Genomic DNA, 25,512 nt, shown 5'->3' with positions numbered 1-25,512 from the left:
TGGCTTGACCTATAGTCTACATGTAATGGAAATTATGGAATTACATTAGTGGGTGTCCTCGGGTTATAACCAGTGACAATCTCAAACAGACTTATCCCTGTGGTGCGATTAACCGAGTTGTTGTAAGCAAATTCGACCATAGGTAAAATGCTATCCTAGTTTCTAGTATGATCACCTACTAGGCAATGTAATAAGTCACTTGGACTTTGATCGATGACCTCAGTTTGGCCATCTATTTGTGGATGATATGGTGAAGAAAATTGCAATTTAGTGTTCATTAATTTTCACATTGTTTTCAAAAAACTCACAAACCGCACATCTATATAACTCACAGGAGTCTTTGGCAGTCTATGCAATTTTACGACCTGATCAATAAAAAGCTTCGCTATGTGGGTGGCATCAGAAGTTTTTCTACATGGTATAAAGTGTGCCTTCTTAGAAAACCTAGTGACCACTACTAAAATCGAATCATGACCATGAATAGTTTCAGGAAGTCCTAAAACAAAGTCCATGCTCAGATCTCGCCATAGTGTCAGGGCCCTTTTTAGTTGTCAACGGCCCTGACCTTGTCAATAACATTGAGTTTGTAAAGAGTCTGTAAATGTTGTGTCGGGCAAGACTTCGACATAGGATTTTCCTTATTTTGGATGGGCATTGCATGTAAATTGGCATCCGGTTGGCTACCCGCGGGTTCACTTGTGCTACACATCCAAGGGGACATAGGTTTCGCTAACGATGGCCGCTTACGCGACGGATTGAGCCGGACGCGTGTCGGACATGGGTCGGCGGCCTATTTTCCCATGGATGTGCGGAGTGGGAAAACGTACCCCTCGGTGAGCACCTTTGTACCCCCGGGGTGCCAAATGGGTGGATGCTAATATAGGGTAGTACGGGAAGGTTAGGTGAGACGTATTAAGTGAGCCCGCTTCGCTAAAAGCGTAGTGCCTTGGTGATCATTTTGCCCTCACCGGCCATGCCCGACCAAGTCGAGTCTTGTGCCTTTCGCTTGTAGTCCAACTTTTCGTTATCAATAAAATACTCGTTGTTTGTGCCAATTTGCAGGATCCCTTTACGTGCTTTCTCTCGATTCTCGGTCGTTGCCAATTTGCGAAGTTGCGCCTCGGGACGGTTTTGCTTGGCTGGCTCGTTTTGTGCAGGTGACAGACGAGCGCCGCGCGGGCTTTTCGACAAAAAGTCATTAGACCCATGACAAGTGGTATCAGAGCCCGGATCGACGGAGACGACATGGGCCGGAGCAGAGCCCCTGTCGCAGAGACAAGCACGGTGGCGCAACCATCGGCGGCACAGCTCGCGGCGCTGGCGGATAACGAAGGACAAGGCGAATCAGATAGGCACAAGAGTAATCGCAAGAGACTCGTCGACTTGGAGGCCCAGCTTACTCGACTTGACGAGAAGGTGACAAAGGCGTCTACGCATGAGCAACGGATCGCCATGCTTGAGGCGACGCTCACTCAACTCGTCGAGTCAGTGACTGAGCTGCAGGATAATACGAAGGAGGCGGTCCATAACTTGAAGGAGCAGACCATCGAATTGTTTGCACGTGTCGGACTGCTGACACGGGCCGTGGGCAACGCTCCTCCCGCACCCCAAGGTGGCGGGCATGCAGGGCGTGTTCGAGTGCCGGAGCCGCGGAGCTTTCGTGGAGCTCGTGATGCGAAAGAGCTCGAGAACTTTCTATTCGACATGGAACAGTACTTCCGTGTCGTCCAACCCGACAATGAGGAGTCGAAGGTCACGTTTGCGACGATGTACCTCGACGGAGATGCCAAGCTGTGGTGGAGGACCCGATACGAGGACATTCAGGAAGGTCGCTGTACCATCGACACTTGGGAGGACCTAAAGAAGGAGTTGAAGGCTCAGTTTCTTCCCGAAAATGTCGAGTTTATCGCGCGGCGGAATTTGCGACGACTCCAGCAGACGGGGTCCATTCGAGAGTATGTCAAGCAGTTCTCCGCGTTGATGCTGGATATCCGAGATATGTCCGAGAAAGACAAACTCTTTCATTTTCTCGAAGGACTGAAACCTTGGGCGCAGGCGGAACTGCGTCGCCAGAACATCAAGGACTTAGCTGCGGCTCAGGGAGCAGCTGAGCGGCTGACCGACTACTCGCCGCCGGAACACCCCAAGAAGAAACCCGTGAGTAACAACCCCAAGACCCACAACCAGAAGGCGAAGGGTAAGGGACCGACACCCACGGAGCGAAAAGGGGTAGGGTCCAAGAGTCCGAAGAATTTGAAGAGCCCGGAAGAGGGTTGCTTCCTTTGTGGGGGTCCACACTTCGTCAGAGCGTGCCCTCAGAGGAAGTCCCTCAATGCGGTGCAGACGAAGGAACCCGAATCCGACGAAGAGGAAGAGGCAGCTGAGACAGGAAGCATTCGGATGGGGGCACTCCGGTTGCTCAATGCACTCAAAGGTCAAGTGGGGGAGAAGAAGAAGACCCCGCTACCGAAGGAGAGTAAACATAGTGAGCTGATGTACGTGGACATCAAGCTCAATGGAAAGACAACAAGGGCCATGGTGGATACAGGTGCTACCCACAACTTCATTGCGACTGGTGAAGCTGAACGTCTTGGACTTGCACTGAGCAAGGATGGGAGTCGCATGAAAGCAGTAAATTCGAAGGCCCAACCTATTGCGGGTGTTGCGAAGGAGGTACCTGTCAGCATCGGCTCGTGGACAGGTAAAGCCAATTTCATGTCGGTGCCGCTGGATGATTTCCAAGTCATCCTCGGGATGGAGTTTCTTCAGACAGCTAGAGGAGTACCCATGCCATTCTTGGATCCCTTTGCATGATGGGAGACGAATCTCCGTGTGTCGTTCCGGTAGTGCGGAAGACAACGGATGCCCGACAGATTTCAGCGCTCCAGCTCAAGAAGGGCGTAAGGAGGGGCGAGCTGACTTATGTAGCGGCCTTGAAGTTGGAGACTGGGAGTGGGGACGAGACTCCGACGCCACCTGTAGTGGCGAAGCTCTTGAAGGAATTCAAGGATGTCATGCCCCTAGAACTACCAAAATCTTTACCTCCCGACGGGCAGTGGACCACCGGATCGAGCTCGAGCCTGGCACGAGGGCCCCGGCTCGCTCTCCCTACCGTATGTCTCCTCCGGAGTTGGCAGAACTTCGGAAGCAACTAGACGAGCTGCTTAAAGGCGGTCTTATTCGCAGCTCGAAAGCACCGTTCGGAGCCCCTGTACTTTTCCAGAAGAAGCATGATGGCAGTCTGCGGCTATGCGTGGATTATTGGGCTCTGAACAAGGCAACCATCAAGAACAAGTACCCAATCCCACTCATTGCGGACTTGTTCGATCAATTGGGGAAGGCGCGGTACTTCTCCAAACTGGACTTGCGATCAGGTTACTGGCAGGTCCGGATTGCGGAAGGTGACGAGGCGAAGACAACATGTGTCACAAGGTATGGGGCGTTCGAATTCTTGGTGATGCCGTTTGGGCTTACGAATGCCCCAGCTACGTTCTGTACCCTGATGAACAACCTGTTTCACGACCATCTAGACAAATTTGTGGTGATCTATCTGGATGACATTGTCGTGTACAGCAAGACCTTGGAGGAGCATGTTGAACACCTCCGCATCGTCTTCCAGACATTAAAGGAGCACTCCCTCTATGTGAAGAAGGAGAAATGTTACTTTGCTCAGAAGGAGATCATGTTCTTGGGCCATCGAGTGGGTGGTGGCCTAATTGGAATGGATGAGGAGAAAATTCGTGCCATAAAAGAGTGGAGAGCGCCGACAAGAGTAACGGAATTACGCTCGTTCCTTGGACTTGTGAACTACTATCGGCGCTTCATTAGCAGCTACTCGCGGAGGGCTGCACCATTGACGGACCTGCTACGAAAGGACCGGGCATGGAGGTGGTCCGACGAGTGTCAGAAAGCCTTTGATGACTTGAAGGCTGCGGTGATGGAGGAGCCAGTACTACGTCTACCTGATCACTCACTCCCGTTCGAAGTCCATACAGACGCCTCGGATTATGCTATTGGGGGGGTACTCGTCCAAGATGGCCACCCTGTAGCCTTCGAGAGCCGAAAGCTGAATGACACCGAGCGGCGGTACGCGACCCATGAGAAGGAGATGACAGCAGTGGTGCATTGTCTCCGGGTATGGAGGCACTATCTCCTGGGATCCCGATTTGTGGTCAAGACAGACAACGTCGCTCTGAGTTACTTTCAGACTCAGAAGATGCTCACTCCGAAGCAGGCGAGATGGCAAGACTTCCTAGCAGAGTTCGACATGGTTTTGGAGTACAAGCCAGGGCGATGTAACCAAGTCGCTGACGCTCTTAGCAGAAAGGCCGAACTTGCCGCCCTTAAAACTCTGTCGAATGAGAGGGCAAGTCAAGTACAAGCGACTTTGCAAGAGAGGATTCGTGAAGGGTTGAGGAAGGATCCCATGACAGTGACTCTCAAGCAATTGATCGACGAAGGCAAGGCACGAAGATTCTGGATCCAGGATGGCCTCATCAAAACAAAGGGGGATCGAGTGTACGTGCCGCGGGCGGGGAACTTGAGGAGAGAACTGCTCCAGGAGTGCCACGACACTCTGTGGGCTGGCCACCCGGGCGTACATCGGACCCTGGCCCTTATGGAGAGGGCCTATTATTGGCCGAAAATGGGGGAGGACATCGAAGAATATGTACGCACATGTCTCACATGCCAGCAAGACAAGGTGGAGCGAGAGAAGCCGTGTGGGCTGCTGGAGCCCTTACCAGTGCCGGAGCGGCCATGGGAGAGCGTCTCCCTGGACTTCATCTCCAGTCTGCCAAAGGTGGGGGAGTTCGGTTCGATTCTCGTTATAGTGGACCGATTTTCGAAGTATGCCAGTTTCATCCCCGCACCCATAAGTTGTACTGCTGAGGAGACGGCGCGGCTATTTCTGAAGCATGTGGTGAAGTATTGGGGGGTCCCTCAGAACATCATCAGTGATAGGGACTCCCGCTTCCTCGGGCGGCTATGGACGGAGCTCTTCAAGCTCTTGGGTTCCAAGCTATACTTCTCCACCAGCCTACACCCTCAGACGGACGGCCAAACTGAAAGAATAAATGCTCTACTCGAGCAATATCTGCGGCACTTCGTAAGTGCCAACCAACGAGACTGGGTGAAGCTACTTGATGTAGCCCAGTTCTCGTACAACCTGCAGCGGAGCTCTGCGACCAACAAAAGCCCCTTCGAGATCATCACCGGCCAGCAACCTTCAACACCTCATACCTTGGTCATCGGGTACACCGGCAGCAGCCCCTCAGCCTACCACCTTGCCAAGGAGTGGCATCGTAATGCTGAGATCGCCCGAGCCTACTTGGAGAAGGCGGCTAGAACGATGAAGAAGTGGGCCGATAAGGATAGGCGGCCTCGAGACTACAGCAAAGGCGACCTCGTGCTGGTCAAGCTCCAACCAGCATCCCTGAGAGTGTTCCGAAAGGTACACAAGGGTTTGGTCCGAAAGTATGAAGGCCCCTTTCCTATCGTGGGCAAGGTGGGAAAGGTCTCCTACCGCGTGCAGCTCCCGGCGTGGCTTAAAATCCACCCGGTGTTCCATACGAGCTGCCTGAAGCCCTACCATGCCGACCGTGAAGATCCCTCAAGGAACAGCTCGACTCGCCCCACCCCCACCATTTCCTCAGTCGAGAGGCGAGTTGACAACATTCTGGCGGACAGAGTGCGGAAGCTACCCAGTGGAGCAGCAGAAAGGGAGTTCCTCGTCCAGTGGAAGAACCTACCGAAGGCTGAAGCCAGTTGGGAGCGTGAGGATGCACTTCGGCATGAAGAAGACAAGATCAGGGAGTACCAGCAGAAGACCTCGACGGACACGTCGGGATGAACAGAGCACGCAAGGTGGTACAAGCTGAAGACCTCGACGAGGGCGTCGAGGAATCAAGTGGGGGAGTCTGTCAGGGCCCTTTTAGTTGTCAACGGCCCTGACCTTGTCAATAACATTGAGTTTGTAAAGAGTCTGTAAATGTTGTGTCGGGCAAGACTTCGACATAGGATTTTCCTTATTTTGGATGGGCATTGCATGTAAATTGGCATCCGGTTGGCTACCCGCGGGTTCACTTGTGCTACACATCCAAGGGGACATAGGTTTCGCTAACGATGGCCGCTTATGCGACGGATTGAGCCGGACGCGTGTCGGACATAGGTCGGCGGCCTATTTTCCCATGGATGTGCGGAGTGGGAAAACGTACCCCTCGGTGAGCACCTTTGTACCCCCGGGGTGCCAAATGGGTGGATGCTAATATAGGGTAGTACGGGAAGGTTAGGTGAGACGTATTAAGTGAGCCCGCTTCGCTAAAAGCGTAGTGTCTTGGTGATCATTTTGCCCTCACCGGCCATGCCCGACCAAGTCGAGTCTTGTGCCTTTCGCTTGTAGTCCAACTTTTCGTTATCAATAAAATACTCGTTGTTTGTGCCAATTTGCAGGATCCCTTTACGTGCTTTCTCTCATTTCTCGGTCGTTGCCAATTTGCGAAGTTGTGCCTCGGGACGGTTTGGCTTGGCTGGCTCGTTCTGTGCAGGTGACAGACGAGCGCCGCGCGGGCTTTTCGACAAAAAGTCATTAGACCCGTGACAATAGGGCATGGGGTATGAGAAAAAGTGTATGCTAACTAGTATTCTTTCGCTTGCCTTTAGCAGTCTGACATATACCACATTGGGCAACAACACGTGCAACATCTTGCTTAAGGCTTGGCCAAAAGAAATGGTCTTCAACCAAAAGAATGGTCTTGTCCTTACCAAAATGTCCTGCTAAGCCTCCAAAATGCAACTCCCAAATCACGAAATCTCTCAATGAACCTTGGGAAACACACAAACGACTACCTTTAAATAAATATACATCATGAATAACAAAATCAGGGTAGGCACACAGTGCATATAGAAGGATCTTATAAGCCTCTCCGTAATCTAGACATGTTGTATATTTGTCTTTGGCTCAGTCAAACCCTGTGACTTGTGCTCCTACGGGATGCAAAGTCATAACGACATGACTAAGGGCATTGACAGCTCTGTTCTCGACACCAGCAAGGTGTTTAAGAACATAAGTGTACTCCTTAAGAAACGCAACCCACTTGGCATGTTAATTTCTTTTGTGACTTAAGGTAGCTAAGGGCTTAATGATCAGAAAGTATAACAAACTCCTTAGGTAACAAATAATGTCGCCAATACCGCAGGGCTTGCACAGTCGCATACAATTCCTTATCGTATGTGGAGCACTTCATCTTTGCCTCATTTAGCTTTTCGCTAAAATAAACGATCAAGTGACCTTCTTGACTTAAGACTCCACCAATACCTAATCTAGATGCATCGCAAGAAACCTCAAAGATCTTCTCAAAATTGCACAACCTCAAAACAAGTGGACTAGCTGTAAGTTCCTTAATTTCATTAAACGCTTTACTCGTAGCCTTAATTCTCCCTTTCTCATGTAGTTTGTAATTGGAACCGTAATTGCATTAAAATCTCTAATGAATCTCTGATAAAATGTTACTGACCTATGGAAACTTCTAACGTCATGAATGTTCTAGGGTTGGGGCCACTCTTGGATTGCTTTGACTTTATCAGAATCGGCTGAGACTCCATCTACATACACCGCAAGGCCTAAGAAAACAACCTTAGGTTGCACGAAGGCACACTTCTTGGAGTTAATGTAAAACTTTTCTTTCCTAAGAGTGTTTAAAACTTGCCTAAGGTGGCTTAGGTGTTCGTCCTCGACCTGAGTATAAATAAGAATATTGTCGAAATAGACCACAAGGAACTTTCCTATGAAAGGTCGAAGTATTTGATTCATGACATGCATGAACGTAGTTGGAGGTCAAACCAAATGCCATCAGTAACCACTCATACAAACCTTCCTTTGTCTCAGAGGCAGTTTTTCATTCATCTCCTAGTCTAGTCCTTATATAGTGATATCCGCTTCTAAGGTCAATTTTCGTAAAAATCATAGATGCAACCATCATATCAAGCATATCGTCCAATCGAGGGATCGGAAACATATACTTAATAGTAATCTTGTTGATGGCTCGATTATCGATACGCATATGCCAAGTTCTATCCTTCTTAGGAGTAAGAAGTGCCGAAATTGCACAAGGGCTCATACTCTCTCTAACGAAACCTTTTCTAACCAAGTTATCTACTTGGCATTTCAATTCACCTTGTTTCTTAGGGTTCACCCAATACTGTGGCATGTTTGGTAATGGCGACCTAGGCACTAAACCTATCGCGTGCTAGATATCTCTTATGAGTAGAAGCTCATCAGGTAACTCGTTTGGGGTCAAATCAGAATAGTTAGACAATAGGTTTTGAAGGTTCAGTGGGAGGTCAGGGTCAAAGGAAAGCTCCTCTACCTCTCGGACAACTAGGGTGTAAACAACTCCAGAAGTGGCTTCCCGACAGAATTGTTTCTTGTTCAGGAAGTGAAGCAGTTTGGTCGGCTCAGCCTTAGTGATACTCAAATGTGTTTTCCTTAGATAGAGTTGGTCCCTTAGGTGCACTAGGTTGGCTAGAGAGATATTGAATCGGCTTAGGTCTGTGAGGTCTCAACATAACCTTTTTCTTATCATGGGTGAAGGTGTATGTGTTTGGATGGCCACAATGCGTAACATCATGATTGTACAACCATGGTCGTCGTAAAAGAATGTGTCCAAAATCCATCGGGAGGACATCACACCACACTTGATCCCTATATATAGCAAATTGGGTGGGACCAAACATCGCTTAGTGACAGGTATTGTAGTCTTATCTACCCAAGCAACTCTATAGGGACTAGGATATGGTTCAGGGGTCAACTTCATCCGGTCGAGGGCTGTTTTTGGCCACCATATTCATGCAGCTACCGTCGTCAATGATGACTTTGCACACCTTACACCAGCATTTAGTGTAAATGTGGAAGATAACAGTGCATTGTCAGTCATCCTCATCCTTCTTGATGGTAAAGACACAACAGACGACTTGCAAAGGCATAATGCTGTCGAGGTCATCTACATACGTGTGCTTATCCTCGTCACTTAGAAACTTTTCAGTCTCATACACTACTTCCTCGAAGTCATCGTCATCATTTTTCATCATTAAGTTACGCTTTATAGGACATTTATTTGAGTAATGGCCCATCCTCTCACAGTTAAAACACTTTACTCGAGAAAGGTCTTGCTCAGTTCCCATCTAAAGATTTTTCCCCCTAGGGTCTCGATTTGGTTGATTGGAGGGCAAGATGGACTCGGTAGTGTCTTGGCTCTCCTATCAGTTCAGTCTCTATTACTCGACTCCTCGGCTTGGTAATGGAAGCGCCTAGTTAAAAGTTTGAGGTAATGCTCATACTTGAGTCTGAGTTGGAATGCATCCTCTACAGTGGTGATTCGATGGGGTGTGATCTCTTTTTGGATTTCTTCACGTAGTCCTCTCCTAAGTCGGGCTAAGATCACATCATTTTCTTCTTGGACATTATGCCTAACGGAAATCTCATTAAACTTTTGTATGTAATCAGCTACGATCATCGAACATTGATGTAAGGACAACATCTATTCTATCTGAAGTAGCCTATGGGTTGAGGGAAAATACTTTTCACTTAATTTCACCTTCATCTCATCCCACAACATGATCGGTACTTGTCTAGACCTAGCCAATTGTCGCTCAACACTTACCCAATATTGTTTGACTGCTCCTACAAGTTTTATTTTGGCGAAACGGACACGACGGTCATCGGACATATCGTACCAATCAAAGAATTGGTCTATATTAGTCAGCTAGTCAATGAAAGTTTAAGGGTGGTCAAATCTATCGTCAAAGGTTGGGGCTTTAATTTTAACTTCTTGGTAATGTCATCAACTGGTGGGAAATTGAGTCTAAGAGGGTCAGGTTGGTTTCCATTGCCTTGGGCTTTAAGGGCTGTTCTATCGGGAGCAGCGTTGGGGGTCACAGTGCCATCTATGGCTTGACCATTCACAAGGGTCATCACACTTTCCTATGTCGTCTAATTTTGTGTTCAAAGCAGTCAATTGCTGTAAATCTAATCCATTGCCGTCGGCTTAAAAGACATTAGTACAGGGTGATTAATTTTACCACTCCCAAGGATCATGCATTGACCGCGGGCCTCTGATACCAAGTATGATGCAGGGCAGATTATAATCCTATATGCTATGCACCAATGCAGCACACAAGATGTCAAACCTATCCTGCAAGTGTTTATCCCTTAGACGTAGTTGGGAAAGTAGATTGCAAAATACAAACCTATCCTACAAGTGGTTATCACTTAGACGTAGTCGGGAAAGTAGCTTGCAAAATACAAACCTATCCTACAAGTGGTTATCCCTTAGACGTAGTAGGCAAAGCAGTTTGCAAAATACAATTAAACGAACTTTTTTTTTAGTGATTTTAGTAAAGAAAGAACATTCGACGAAGGAAAATAATGAAGTAAAGAAATTAGATCAGGTAAAAAAATTATACCACACGATGTCCAACGGGCAGTACGATTAAGCTATTGCAATTAGTCTGGATTAATTCGCAATTTATCTGCAACAACCTCTTAGATAGGATTGTAGATGTCTACGTAATCGATTTCCGCCCAATTATCGTAATCAAGTAGCTTACAAGAAAGAAATGGACTAAGTTATTTTTTGGAATTTTGTGAAATGGAAATAAGGCTACGAATTTTCTCAAGAAAAGAAAATAGAAGTTAAACTATTCTACGAACCGAACTTTTATTACCAATAGATGATATGTGTAGATCTGGATCTGAACAGAAAATTAGTACTACAAATTTTTTTGGGAAGCAAGAAAATTAAAAAAGAATACTAATTGTTATCTTTGGACAAAGTTGGTCCAAGCTGCTTGCTGACGTGTGCAACAGGAAAGATGGGTGGTTGTTGGGTCGTCTCGGGACGTGTGCACAAAGAGAAGAACCCTCATCTTCAACCTCTGTTTTTTTCCTCTAACATGAACTTTCTCTAATTTTCTCAAATCTCAACCAAATCTCACATATAGGTAGTCAAAATTTATAGAAAATTAAGAAACATGCAGGTCTAAAGAAATAGTAAATATGTTTAGGGTTACTCTCTCTCTCTCTCTATATCTCTCTTCTCCACTTCATATTGGTGGAGAACTTAATTATTTTGATTGCATGTTAAAAATATGATGAAGTTTGGTTAGTTAAGTTTCAAATATATCCTTTATTTAATTTGCACATTTAAAATATGATGAAAATTAATTTGTTAAATTTTAATAATTTTTTAACTTTCGAATTTTATTTATTGCATTATTATAATTTATATCAAGGTTTTAAGTGCCCGTCGGCACGGGCCGCATCCACCATGTTGTACCGTGCCAACAAGATACCGGCACGATGCAGATCCCGTGCCGATGGCACAGCTCAAAACCCTCTATTCTTTAAATTAATAAATATTTTCCTCAATAAAGTTAAAAAAATGTGATAAAAAGATATAATAAATAGTTAGAATATTTTGTTGCTAAAGAAAATAAATATTTCATGCATTATGTGTCGGCACACAAGAATTTTTTTGACCGGTATGCATCTGCACGGCTCGGCACGCACTGTGCTGTACCGTGCCGGCAAGTTTCCGGCACGACCCCGTGTCACGGTACTTAAATCCTTGATTTATATACAAAAAAATTAATAAATTATTTTAATTATAATTGTGTAAAAAATATAATGATATTATTTTTTATTTATTATATATTTATATTATAATTTATTATTTATTAAGTTACAAAAGAGGCAATAATGGTATGTAGAAGGTAAGTTCACCAGGAGTGTGGGGATTGAATAATTTTCGATGAAACAAAAAGAGGAAATGGAGAACTGCAGTTTTTATGTCATTCATTTCCTGCCAAACAAACAACAGAACTGGCAGAACTTCACTTCTATAGTGCTAGAAACAAATAGTGGAGATGAAGTAATTATCACCTGAATTCTAGTTCAATCCAAAATCAACTTCAATCCAAAATCTACTTACGTTGAAACAAACAAGTCCATAGCGGATACAGGTGCCGACTTGCGCCGACTTCGTTGATAGACCTGGAACCCAGATGTCGACATGGGTCAGGTTCGGTCTGGATCAGCCAGCATGTCGTTGGCATATAGCGAGTTCATAAGATACTGCACACATTTTTCAGTTTTTTTTCTTTTTTTTTTTCTTTGGCATATAATTCTGCTGCATACAGTGTGTTTTATTTTATTTTGTGCTACTGTTGCAAATTGAGTGCATCTTTCATGACCTATCAGCATATATAACTATTCACCATGTCAGTGTAGGGAATAACCTGACATGCAACACCATATGGGCATGAAGGATAAGCACCTTTTTTTCAGCTTGCTTTTTTTCACTCTTTTTTCTTTCCACCTGTTTCTCATCCTTGTAAGCTGGTCGGTTTATGTATAGTATAGTAGTAAAAGATTAAATTCTTACTACAAATGCATTTGTATGTGATGCATGCATATGCTTTTCCGACTGCTGTTCCACTTTTCTAATTTTTTGGGTTTCCACTTTGCCAGGTTCTTATTGGACCATCGGATTGGGAAGACCATTTGTCAGGAAAGGATGGAGTGCAGAGATACCGAATTCACAATCTTCCTGCAAATTGTTCTTGCCCTGGTCTCTATGAGTTGGGTGTTGCCACAACTATCCCTGATGAAGGTCGCTGGACTCGTAAACATGATCTGGATGACATTGTTGTAGTGTATCTTGGGCAAGCTGATAATCTTAGAACAAGGCTCCAGCACTATGGCCGCACAGGATCTCATTTGGACTATGGAAATTCACTTACTTGTTCTAGTAAAAATGGAAGTCCGTGCTTTACAGCAGGACCTGGGTTATTCAGGGAGATTTTTTCAAAGGGTTACTCCCTTGTTTTTAGGTGGGTGCAGGTAAGTGATAATTTCTCCAGGATCTTCTATAATTACTAAACAGATATGAAAAATGCACTAACACCATATTCCAGCAATTTGGGATATTGCGAGAACGGAAACAATTATAGTACCTTTACATAATATTACTAGACTAAAATAGTTGCTATGAGTTGGCTAATTGTATAGCAAAGGTTAGTTCATTTTTTATCTTGGTACAAACTCTGCCTCAAATAGTTCCAGTTCTTTATAACTTGTTACATTGAGTTTGTGCAACACTTGCAAACCTATTATGACTTTGTTCATTGATCACTATGACATACTCCAGCACTAAATTATGTTATTCAGTGGTAGTGAGCATTTCTAGTACTGTTATGTACATTAATGAAATGATAATTGAATAACTTCATTAGTCAAATTTAAATAGTCGCAATATATAGTTTTTAGGAAGACCTTATAACATCATAATCTTGAAATAAGTTTGTATATTCTGGACCTAATAAGACTCTCTACGACTTTTGCCCTCTATTGTGGCTGTGCCATAATAGAAGTCTACTAGAATCATCCCCACAGAATCAAAAAGGTTTATCTTGATTTAGACTAATGAACTCATATCCAGGAAGATATTGATGCAGCAAAATAAACCTTTATTTTATTTTTGGATGCAATTTTGTTCTATTTTGTAAGTTCATGTTTAATTTGGGCTTAAGATTAGTTTTAGTTAATTCGGTTAACCCAAATCCTTTTCTTCAATAAACATAGAAACCATTCCAAAAAGACCTTTCGGCTTTCCCAAAATTGTCTTGTCTTCTATGCATGGCCCTTGGGTGATCGTGTTGTGTTGAAGACAAAAGGACAATAATTTATTATAGGATAGGCTCTTAACACTATAAATGCTTGGTTCTTGATGCTTTGAGGGGCAAATTTGATGAATAGGAATTTCTACTCTTGTTTTTTATCCTTGTCGTGGTGTTCTTCTTCCCGATGTGATCATCAATGCTTCTTCCTCGTGCCGAGATCGTCTTCTTCCTCAACTTGATCGTTAACGCTTCTTTCTCGTGTCAAGATCGGCTTCAAGATCTTCTGCTCCTACCCCTCCTCTTCTTCTGGATCCCTGCCTCCTCTTATGTGCCGCCCTCATCGATTGTGGATCCTGTGCAATCGTGTGATCGGTGCATTTCTTGTATCTTCTCCCTCATCTCCTGATCTTTCATTATCCATTTCAATCTAGCCTTCCACCATTACTAACCATCTTTGCCAAAACAACCAAATCTAAAGCTTTAAGTTTGATAAAATCGAACTTACCTTTTTGGAACTTGTATATATTTTTAGTTGGTTGTTATTTATCTCATATACTGAAGGTTTATCACCATCTTAGTATTACTTCAATTCGATTTTAATTTTCTGTCTTGCTGAAATTTTTTCTTCCTTTAACTTTAGTAAAGTTCGCTAGAATTGATAAATTAAACCTAATTATTTCAAGAAATACCTTTAAATGAAAATAAAGTTGAAGATTTAGATTTGGCGACCCCTCGGTTTGCATCAATTGGTATCAGAGATAGGTTCTTTTCGTGGGAACATTTGTTTTGACCTAAACAATTTTTTTTGGGTGTTGAACTTTGTCCTTTTTGTTCTTCTTTTTGGGCCAAAATATTTTTTTTAAAAAAAAAGAAGAAAAAAAATCACTTTGTTGATTAATTTGTAAGCATTTGGTAAAGACAGACAATAGTGAAAATCCTTGTGATTGGAGAGAAGCGTATGATAAACAACAAGATTTCATGAGAAACATAAAAAATCAAATGAATAACATTCAACAAATGTTGGAAAGGTTAACTATGCAGCAACAAAATGTGATAGGAGAAGATTTGGAAAGTGACACTGATTTTGACAATCATACTTTATCTGCTAGAAGAAATCCTCTTTTTCAAAATATACATGAAGGAAATATACATTGATAGGATCAGGGCATTAAAATAGTCGTGAGTGAGTTCGATGATAAATTACAACTTGAAGAATTTGTGGACTAGCTAAACAAACTAGAACAATTTTTTGTATCGAAAGAATTACCTGATGACAAAAAAGTTAAATTTGTCTCCCTTAAATTGAGAGGTCATCCCTTATTGTGGTGGAAAGAAGTCCAAAGCGATAGGGTTAGAAAGGGTAAGGAAAAGATTAGCTCGTGGGAAAGAATGAAAGAAAAACTTAAAAGGAAAACTTTTATTGACTGATTACTGTCAAACTATTTTTCAAAAATTTCACAATCTTAAGCAAGGGCCTAAGTCGGTACAAGAATATGAAGAATTTTACAACCTTCAAACTTGTAATGAACTTAAAGATGATGGAGAATAGTGGATAGCTCGCTATCTAGCCGGTCTTCGAACCCAAATCCAAGACGAGTTAGACCTTTTAACTTTCTATAGGGTCGACATGGCTTATAGTCATGCATTTAAGGCTGATAATAAACTAAACACCATAGGAACCAAGCCTATCCCAAAGAATAATAGTCAAACCTCTTCAAAACCAGTTCAAGACCTTAAGGGCAAAGGAATTATAGGTGCAAAACCCGCTGATTCTGGTAGGGGTGGAAACGAGCCGAGCTCGAGCGAGCTTACCTCAGCTCAAGCTTGGCTTGAAATTAATTTCGAACCTAAAGTTAGGCTCAAGCTCGACTTGAAATTAATTCGAGCCGAGCTCGAGCGAGCCTAACTTCGAGTCGAGCGAGCTCGAGCCCTAAACGAGTCGCTTGAAATTCTTAACATCGTGCAATCTACAGTTTAATTTTTATATAACATTATCCAAAATTCGATACAAAAAAAATCTAATAGTCCAATATACAAAATGAATGCATGAAATACGATATTATAATATTAAAAAAAAAATTAGGAAAAGTGACTCTGTGAGCGAGTGAAACAGAGAGAGAGTGAGAGCAATTAGAGTAGGATTTTGCTGGTTTAGTTTTGTCCGCCCAAGAATCTAAATTCTATATACATATAATTAAAATACATAATATATATTATTTTATATAATTAAAATATATATTACATATAATTATATATAGAGAGAGTTCGGTTACTATATTGTTATTAGTATACACCCCTTTATACTCATAAATTTTCTATCGTTAGATCTATACTTTTGACAATTTCCATTTGTAAATCATACTATTCAATTAACCACTCATTCAATCCTAGGGGACCAATATCATCCTAATTGCACATCCAACGGTCGAAAATTTATGAATATAAATGAGTCTATACTCATAAGAGTGTAGTAGCCCTAGCCTATATATATAGAATTAGGCTACTATATTATTAATAGTATCAACTGCTTGCTATTAGGTTTCGACCCTTGAATGAAGGGATGTGCGGTCAAGATAATAGTAACCCCCTAGGGTTGAGGAGGTGGCAGGTTGAATAGCATGATCTAACGGGTGAAAATAGCCAAAAGGATAGATCTAACGGCAGAAAACTCAATAGCACCAAACACTTGGCACTATCGATAGTATAGTAGCCGGACTCTCTATATATAGGTAGATCTAACGGCAGAAAACTCTATAGCACAAAACGATTGGTACTATAGATAGTATAATAGCCGGACTATATATAGAGAGAGATAGAGTCCGGCTACTATATTATCGATAGTACCAAATGCTTAGTGCTATCGAATTTTGTGCCGTTAGATCTACACCTTTGACCATTTCTATCCGACCCTAGGAGATCACTATCATTCTAACCGCACATCCTTTCATCTAAGAGCCAAAACCTAATAGCAAGTGATTGGTACTATATATATATATATATATATATTTATATATATATATCTATACATATATATATATGTGTATACATATATGTATACACATATATATATATATANATAAATATATATATATATATATATATATATATATATATATATATATATATATATATATATATATATATATCGAGCTTTTCGAGGCTAATTCGAGCGAGTCCGGTAGTACTCAAGCTTGGCTTGAAATTAATTTCGAGCCTAAATTTAGGCTCAAAGTTGGCTTGAAATTAATTTGAGCCGAGCTCGAGCGAGCCAAATATCGAGCCGAACGCGAGTCGAACACGAGCCGGCTTGCTCATTTGCCAGCCCTAGATTCTAGCGTCATTTGTTATAAATTAACAAACCGGGACATAAATCCTCTTATTTCCTTTTGAAAACATTTAATTCTAGAGCTAGTCTAATAGAAAATCAGGAAAAAAATGAAAATGGGAAGAAACTGTAGAACAAGAAGATGTAGATGAGATTTCTGAAGAATTTTTCGATGCGAATGAAACAAATCTCTTGATCCATCAAGTCCTATCAGTCTCTAAGTCCACCCAAGATGATTGAAAGCGTCGTAGCCTTTTTAGATTCATCTATAGCGTAGGGTGTTAGTTTTGCTCTTCTGTCATTGATAGTGGGAGTATTGAAAATCGTCTCTAAAGAAATGGTTAATAACCTCAAACTGAAGACCGGAAAACTTGCTCAACCCTACAAAATAACATGGTTTAAGGATTGAGGTGAGTTTCTGGTAACAAAGAGATGTCTTGTTGAATTTTCTATTAAGAAAACTTATACTGATAAGATTTGGTGTAATGTTGTTCCCATGGATGTGAATCACCTATTGTTAGTTAGACCTTGGCAATTTGATTGTAGCACTATATATGACTAGGGCTTATATAGTCACAATGGACAATAAGAAAGTTAGATTTATTCCTTTAAATTACTTATCCAAACTAAAGCCTAAACTGGAAAAGTTCGCTAACAACCCTTCACTGATGAACAGAAAATGAGTGTTTTGAACAAAAGTCAATTCTCTAAAGATCTAAACAAAGTCCCCAATAGTATCTATCCTTTTAGCAAAAGAAATATCTGAGAACACTGAAGTTCCTCGAGCTCGAGCTGTTCAACCATTGCTGAATGAAATTTCTGATATCATGCCTAAGGAACTCCCCGATGGCTTTCTACCCATGACAAACATCCAACACTGTCTAGATTTTGTACTTGGTGCAAGCACTCCACATCTAGCCCATTATCGGATAAGTCCTACTGAACATGAAGAGTTATGTGGGCAGGTTTATGAACTTCTACAAAAAGGTTACATTAGAGAGACTATGAGCCCTGTCGCAGTGCTTGCCCTCCTTACACCAAAAAAAATATGGAACGTAGCAAATGTGTGTTGACAGTCGAGCCATTAACAAGATCACCGTCCAGTTGTGCTAACTTATCCCTTGACCACGTGGTGTGGATTAGCAAGAAATGAGCCGACTTCATCAAACGGTCCACCACCACCCAAATTGTATCAAGGCTTCCTTGTGATCGAGATAATCCCACAACGAAATCCATCAAGATACTCTCCCACTTCCACACGAAAATCGGCAAATTTTGAAGCTTACGCGCGGGGAAATGATGTTCTGCTTTCACCTGTTGGCACATTAGACATTGTGTCACAAAACGTCCTATATCCTTTTTCATTCCCAGCTTCCACTAATGCATCTTCAAGTCTTTGTACATTTTGGTGCCACTTGGATGAATAGTGTTGGGAGATTGATGAGCTTCTCTTAGTATTTTCTCATGAATTTTCTCGTCCTTGGGCACACATAATCGGTTTCCGAATAGAAGAGTGCCTTCCGAATCCAACCTAACTAGCCGGCTTGCCCACTCTCAATATCGCCCCGCACTTTTTGGAGCTCTGGGTCCGAAGACTGTTCCTTTTTATCCTCAATAAGGTCGGTCAAATTACTTAGGTCATATGAGTGTTGTGGGGGCGCCCAGAGCTACGACTTTTAAGTCAAATCGCCGCATTTTCATAAGCAACTGTGGCTGAATCGTGATCATCGTCGCGAGATTCTCCATGGACTTCTTGCTGAGCGCATCTGTCACCACGTTGGCTCTTCCCAAATAGTACAAAATAGTCACATTATAGTCTTTTAGTAGTTCTAACCACTTATGCTGCCTCAGATTCAACCCCTTTTGAGTGAATAGATATTTTAGGCTCTTATGATTCGTATAAACCTCACAATGTTCCTCATACAAATAATGTCTTCACAACCTAAGTGCGAAAACCACGACTGTTAGCTCCAAGTCATGGGTTAGATAATTTTTCGTATAATTCTTTAATTGGTAAGAGGCATAAGCAATGACCAGCCTATGCTGTATAAGCACGCACACCATACCATTCTCCAGTCCAGTGCATCACTATACACCACCAATTCCTCTTTCACAACGGGCAGAGTGAGAGTTGGAGCTGTGGTCAACTTGTCCTTCAACTTTTTCAAACTTTGGTCGCAATCATCGCCCAAATAAATATGGTTCCGTTGCGGGTAAGGCGTGTTAATGGAGTGGCGATTTTGTAAAATCCCACAACAGACTGCTGATAATACCCCGCAAGACCGAGAAAAGTATGGACCTTGGTTATGTTTGTCGGTCGGGGCCAATCTTTAATAGCTTCATTTTTTTTTTAGGTCCACTGATAACCCACTTTTTGAAATCACATAACCCAAGAAGGCGACCTCACGGATCCAGAAGTCGCACTTTTTAAACTTGACATAAAGCTTGTTTCTCCAAAGAACTTGCAGCACTAATCTTAAATGCTCTTTCATGCTTTTTCATGTCGTCAATCAATACTACGACAAATCGGTCTAGAAAGGGCTTAAAAACACAGTTCATTAAGTCTATAAACGCCGCTGGGATATTAGTGAGCCCGGCATTAGTGAGCCTAATCTACATCACCGTGAATTCGTAATGCCTATACCGCGTTCGAAACACAGTCTTATGCAAATTCTCCGGTTTGATCTTCAATTGGTTATACTCGGACTAAAGATCTATCTTAAAATACACCCAAGACCCTTGAAGCTGATCAAACAAGTCATCAATACGGGGCAACATATACTTATTTTTTATCGTAACTCTGTTCAGCTCACAGTAATCAACACACAACTGAAGTCAATTGTCCTTCTTCTTCATGAATATTGAATAGTACCGGGGTTTTCTAAGGTGATACACTTGGTTTGATAAAGTCTTTATTCAACAGATCTTGTAGCTGAGCCTTTAGCTCCTTCAACTCAGTCGGTGCCATCCAATATGGAGTCTTCGAAATTGGCACGGCCCGGGAATCATCAATCAAGTCTATTACGAACTCAATCTCCTGGTCCGGTGGCATTCCTGGCAATTCGACAGGAAAAACATCCGAAAATTCTTGAACTATATGAATATTCTCGAGCATTGGAATTTCCTTTCGGTCCCCTACCACCGTCGCTAAGTAGGCCACACAGCTACTATTAATCAATTTCTTCGCACGCGACGTGGATACAGTACTAGCGAAGAGCGAGCTCCTGCAGCCTCGATATATAAGCTCATCTTGGGCAGGTTTACAGAAAGTCACGACTCGGCTCTCGCAATCAATGGTTGCATAATATTTGGAGACCTCCAAGGCTAGGTAGAATCCTTTCATTTGCTTTAACACTAGCAAGATCGCCAGTATAATCTAGTCACCTATCCGTAAACAGCAGGCGAGTCATATGTCCGTAACATAAAAAGCATGCTCAGGAACTTGAACCTATCAACTATGCATGACCTCTATTATGTCTACCCCATGAGTAATAGTAAAGGACCGACTGATGAATGAGTGGGATACCCCTGTATCGAATAAAGCCCGACATCTTACTACATAAATTACAAAAATATTTGATCCCACTTTGCACAAGAAAGCTGGGTCAGTCACACCCTTTCTGGACAGGAGAGATAAAAGGGGGGACGTTGGCCTATTGGGGATGTTGGCCTATTTTTATTGATTAGATATATTAACTAAATGACGACTTTAAACTACTCTTTAATAATTATTTTATTGTCGTAAGTGCTTCAAGGCTTGTTAGTGAGTACTCTGCCTTCTCTTACAGTTAAGTCTCAAGCAGATCCAAAACAAACACTTAATTCTTCTTCGCTTGGAAAACACATCATGACAGAGTCTAGCAACTTAAATTATTTATTTTTCTTTGAATTGTACTTGAGCCAAAAAAAAGCCAAATACAGACTAATCCTAAAGAATCTAATTTACTGGATTTGGATCTTCAACTTGTAGAGCTTCATAATGTGATTTAATCAATTGTATGCTATGACGGATTGTCTCTCCCATGATGGAATAGAATGCCATCAGAACTTAAATTGTAGCTCCTAAAACATGTGACTGATCTGTTTGAAGAAATTATCAGCACCCCAGATAGTTAAAGCCCATGTAGTTGTCAAATGAAGAGACTGGATTAGTTTTGGTGTCAATCTCAGATCTTTATAAGGTGGTAATATTTAAAACAAAATTGAGTGAAGATTATAGAAATAAAACATTATAAAGCACACTAGCAAAGAAACTATTAACTAATATTCATGCTTGATCAACTCCTAATTATATAATAACAAAGATATAAATAATTGATTTTGTTGTTTTCACTATATTTTATAAACAGTAGTTCTGCAAAATTTTAATAATTTAGAAAATCACATTCAAATCAGTATAAATTAGAACTCGAGTTTCACATTCCACTAATTTATCATTGATAATCTCCTTGGTGAACTAAATTAAGACTGAAATCACACTGAAACCTAGAGACTGTACTACAAATCTCGAATATGAACAAGATCCAAAATTTTAGTAACTTACAAATGATTTAAACCCAAGTTTAATGATCTTTTGAAAAACTGATTATCCTGAACAGACTGACAGAAACTATCAATTATTACAAATACTTGATTTTTTTTTTTAATCCATATAAGTAGGCACCTTTTTGATTGATATTATTGTTTTCAGTATTCAGTGACTATGACCCTTTTTTGTTTTTTTTTCTCAGAGTGATACTTCCATTACTCTTTGTAGACAAATTTATTGTGCATAATTTCTTTTTCCTATAATTCTACCTTTTTACCTTTTCCCACGTCTAACTATGTGCTATTTAGGTGTTTTTAATTTAAGTTGTTCCAGTCTAATCAAGATCTTGAATTTGAACAGATGACTAACAAAGTAGTAGCCGAGAGGGCAGAGGCCAAGCTCCTTGAAGTTTTTGATTATGCATGGAATAAGCTCCAAAATGGTGCTTATCGTCGTGAGGAAATTCTAGCGAAGTTAGATAATGCTGCTAGCAGAAGAAGCCCATCTTCTATCAGCAAGTTACAGCAATTTAAGCACATAATGTTTGACAAGAAAGTAGGGATTGGAATCAATGAAAATGGATCAGTTGACACTCCAGAATCATTTATGGGCTATAGAAACCTTCTCCCTCAAGTACTCAAGTTTGGAAACCACAGACCTCAGTCAGTTAGAGTTAGTGATAACTTCACGAAAGATGATAATATTTGTGGAATGCCCGTTAGCGGCGGAGCTGTTTGTAGAAATAGGCCAGTCCAGGGAAGGAAAAGGTGTGACGAGCACAAAGGTAAGAGGATTCCTCTTTTAATTCCTGTAATTGAAAAAGAAGGCACTCCACAAGAAACTTCATCTACATGCGGTTTTATTCTAGAAGATGGTACTTCTTGTATGGAGATTCCAGTTCGAGGGAGAAAGAGATGCGAGTTACATAGAGGCAGAAGGATAGTCAGTCCTAAAATCAGAGATTTTTCTGATAGGAGCCCATTCAATCATTTGGAGCCACCACTTTCAGGACACGGAAAAGACTGGAAGATAGGAGCACGTAAACATTACGATGAGCATGTTATCTGTGGAATCGCTATTGATGATAATCTTGTTTGTACAAACAAACCAGTTCAAGGAAGAAAAAGGTGTGAGCTGCATAAAGGCCGGAGGATTACGTAGATGAAATCATTGACAAGAAAATAAGGTTATGTTGCAACAAGTATACATATACAATAACCACAATGGAGGAGATAAATATGTGGAGAAACATGTATTGATTGGTGTGCTTGTATAAACATGTATTGATTGGTGTGCTTGTATAAACATGTATTGATTGGTGTGCTTGTATAAACATGTATTGCTTGGTGTGCTTGTATAAACTGGCCTGTTTCATGTTTAAAAAGTGCTAGTTGCATGAGTGGCAGAGGCTTACTTGGACTAACTAGTTAATATAAACACAAGTTAAAAACAACAAAGGGAATATATCGTCTCAATGGAGGACAAACTTTTAAGTGGAAACGGTAATGCTTACTGCAGTAGGAAGCCCAATCTGTCCCAGTAATGCTAATTGGTTAAGTTATTTAGTTAGTCATATTTGTTTGTTCCAATACTAACCAAAATAATAAAATAAAGTTTGCATGTTTGATTCGATGTAACTTATATGGACTCTATATGCCTTTTCGGTCAATTAAATTGGCTTTATCTCATTACTAAAGTACTTATACTAAATTCCTGTGGTTGAATGGATTAATTCCGAAGGTTCTTGTCTGGCATTGGGATTACATCCGAAGTCCTAATAAATAATAATTTGCTCTTGGCACTTTTTGGATATGTTGTTAAATAGATCCTCTTACTGCTTTCCATATGAAAGGAAGACCTTTTATTTTCTCTTGGCTTTTAGTGACTCCAAATATTGCTTGTTTCCCAATTTATCAAATTTGATTAAAGTGTTCAATAATGATTGTTACATTTGTGCCGATGATTTCTATGTGCAGTAATTCATATTCAGTAACAATGACTCTATTCAAGCATAGAAATTAAAATTGTTATCAAACAATGTGTCTTGATCATTTTCTGTTCCTATACATGTTTGTGTATGTTGTCCCATCTATTTTAGAAACTTCTTCCCTATTGTTTTATCTATATAAACTTTTCTTGCTTAAAATTATTGAACTTCTAAGGTTTATTCTTGCCGGTTCTAGAAAATCTAAGAACTGATTATAAATTTATGTTCTGTCAGTTCAAAAAAAAAAAAATTATTGACTTGCAGTATTTTGTCAAGCAACGATAGTGATTTGTCTATTGAAACATCTGTTGTAGCAAAAAAATCACATTTGTAAGTATTAATATTTTTAAAATATTTTTTTTTATTTCTTATTCCACCATATATATATATATATATATATATATATATGAGATATTGTTTATACTTACGCAGTTCGAAGACTGGAGAAGGACCAAGCAAAGTTAACACCCGCAAGAAATCAAGTGGAACCGATAGGCCATGATCTAAGAACTGTTTTATCAATTATATTTGCATTATAAAAGACATTATATCGTATTAGATAATCTATATTATTTATTTAGTTATCTTACATAATGTGAATGTTATATATATCTGTATGTTTCGTAATAAAAAAATATAATAAAAGCCATATTATTAGCTCTCAATGTTACAATCTCCCGCCGCGAAGTGCGGGTCATTACACTAGTAATTAAGGAAAGTTGATACCTAGATGCTAAATTAGCACAGTATTGGCATATTTTTGTAATAATTATATAATTGGTCCCTAACTTTTTTTTCGAATTTCTAATTGAATTCCTAATTTGTTTTATTATCGATTGCCAACCTTCATAAGTTTTTTTTTTAAAAAAATAGATCTCTATAATCTACATTCCTATTATAATCAACAAAAATTAGCACACAGGTGCAAATAAATTACTAAGTTAGTGTACTTATGAAAGAAAATTTCAGTTGAGATGCACGGTGAAAAAGCGGCAAGGAAAAAACGTATAGACCCCTCAACTATATGAAATTTTGAAATATATCTGTAACATACCGAATCCCCGAGTCGCAACGCTAACTTTGATTGAATTGATCAGAGGCATAAGTGGGATAAGCGACGTCCCCGAGTTGCCTTGGAGGTGTGGGGATGGTTAGAAGTGGGTTTCGGGTGTATTTAAGCGTTTCAGCGCAAACCGGGCGTGAAAACAGACCACGAAACACTGCTGCTGTGAGACTGCAGCTTTGGCATTAAGTACCGGTACCAAGCCAATATGGTACCGGTACCCAATAGAAGAGGAAAATGGGCAGTTCTCAGGTTTGGTTATACCGTGCTGCGTACCGATACCAAAGGTTGGGTACCGGTACTCAGCCAGTTTGCCTGAAAGATGAGCTCTCGGGTTTGGGCTTCTGTCAAGTTGAGTACCGGTACTGAGCATCTAGTACCGGTATTGGACATGTTGGGTACCGGTACTGAGTGGCTGGTACCAGTACCTCGCGAGCAAACCCGAAAGATTAGCTCTCGGGTTTGAGAAGCTGTTTGAGTGTGTACCGGTACTACGTAGCCAGTACCAATACTAGACTTGGTATGTACTAGTACTGGAATCGTGTATCGATACTCCAGGATGGACCAGAGCTCGTGTAGCTCTCGGGTTGAGTAGCTGGTACCGGTACTGTGTACCTGGTACTGGTACTGGGAGTCCGCATACCAGTACTCCAACCCGAGTACCGGTACTCAGCCTAAAAAGGACTGAATTGCAATGGATGAAAGGGTGTTTTGTGAGGGACCTAAGTGCAATTGTTGGGGTCTGTATAAATACCCCAACCCTTACCCCTGTTGTTTACATGCAAAGGAAGCCTCGTTTCTTCCTCCTCATCTCCTCCTCCTTCTCTTTCTAGAATCCCTTGGAGGCTTTGGAGAAGGATTAAAGGTGGAAACTTGGTGGTTTTGGTGGAAAAGAGGCTCAAGAACAAGGAGGTCTTGTGGAGCAAGAAGCA

At 41.3% G+C, this 25,512-nt stretch overlaps 1 protein-coding gene across 2 annotated transcripts in view; it reads left to right on the top strand.

The window, feature by feature from the left end:
- Positions 1–22,935, top strand: part of LOC109707210 (protein EFFECTOR OF TRANSCRIPTION 2-like) — a 30,078-nt gene extending 7,143 nt beyond the window's left edge. For both annotated transcript variants that reach the window (XM_020228333.1, XM_020228334.1), the window contains exons 2-3: positions 12,527–12,898; positions 21,891–22,935. In XM_020228333.1, the coding sequence (XP_020083922.1) occupies positions 12,527–12,898; positions 21,891–22,691 (1,173 nt within the window). In that variant the 3' untranslated portion in view covers positions 22,692–22,935. The remainder of the gene's footprint in view (positions 1–12,526; positions 12,899–21,890) is intronic.

Source organism: Ananas comosus, linkage group 3 (genome assembly GCF_001540865.1).
Source record: "Ananas comosus cultivar F153 linkage group 3, ASM154086v1, whole genome shotgun sequence".
Classification (NCBI taxonomy): Eukaryota; Viridiplantae; Streptophyta; class Magnoliopsida; order Poales; family Bromeliaceae; genus Ananas; species Ananas comosus.
The sequence above is the reverse complement of the archived record's forward strand: the minus strand, read 5'-3'. Positions and strand labels throughout refer to the sequence as shown.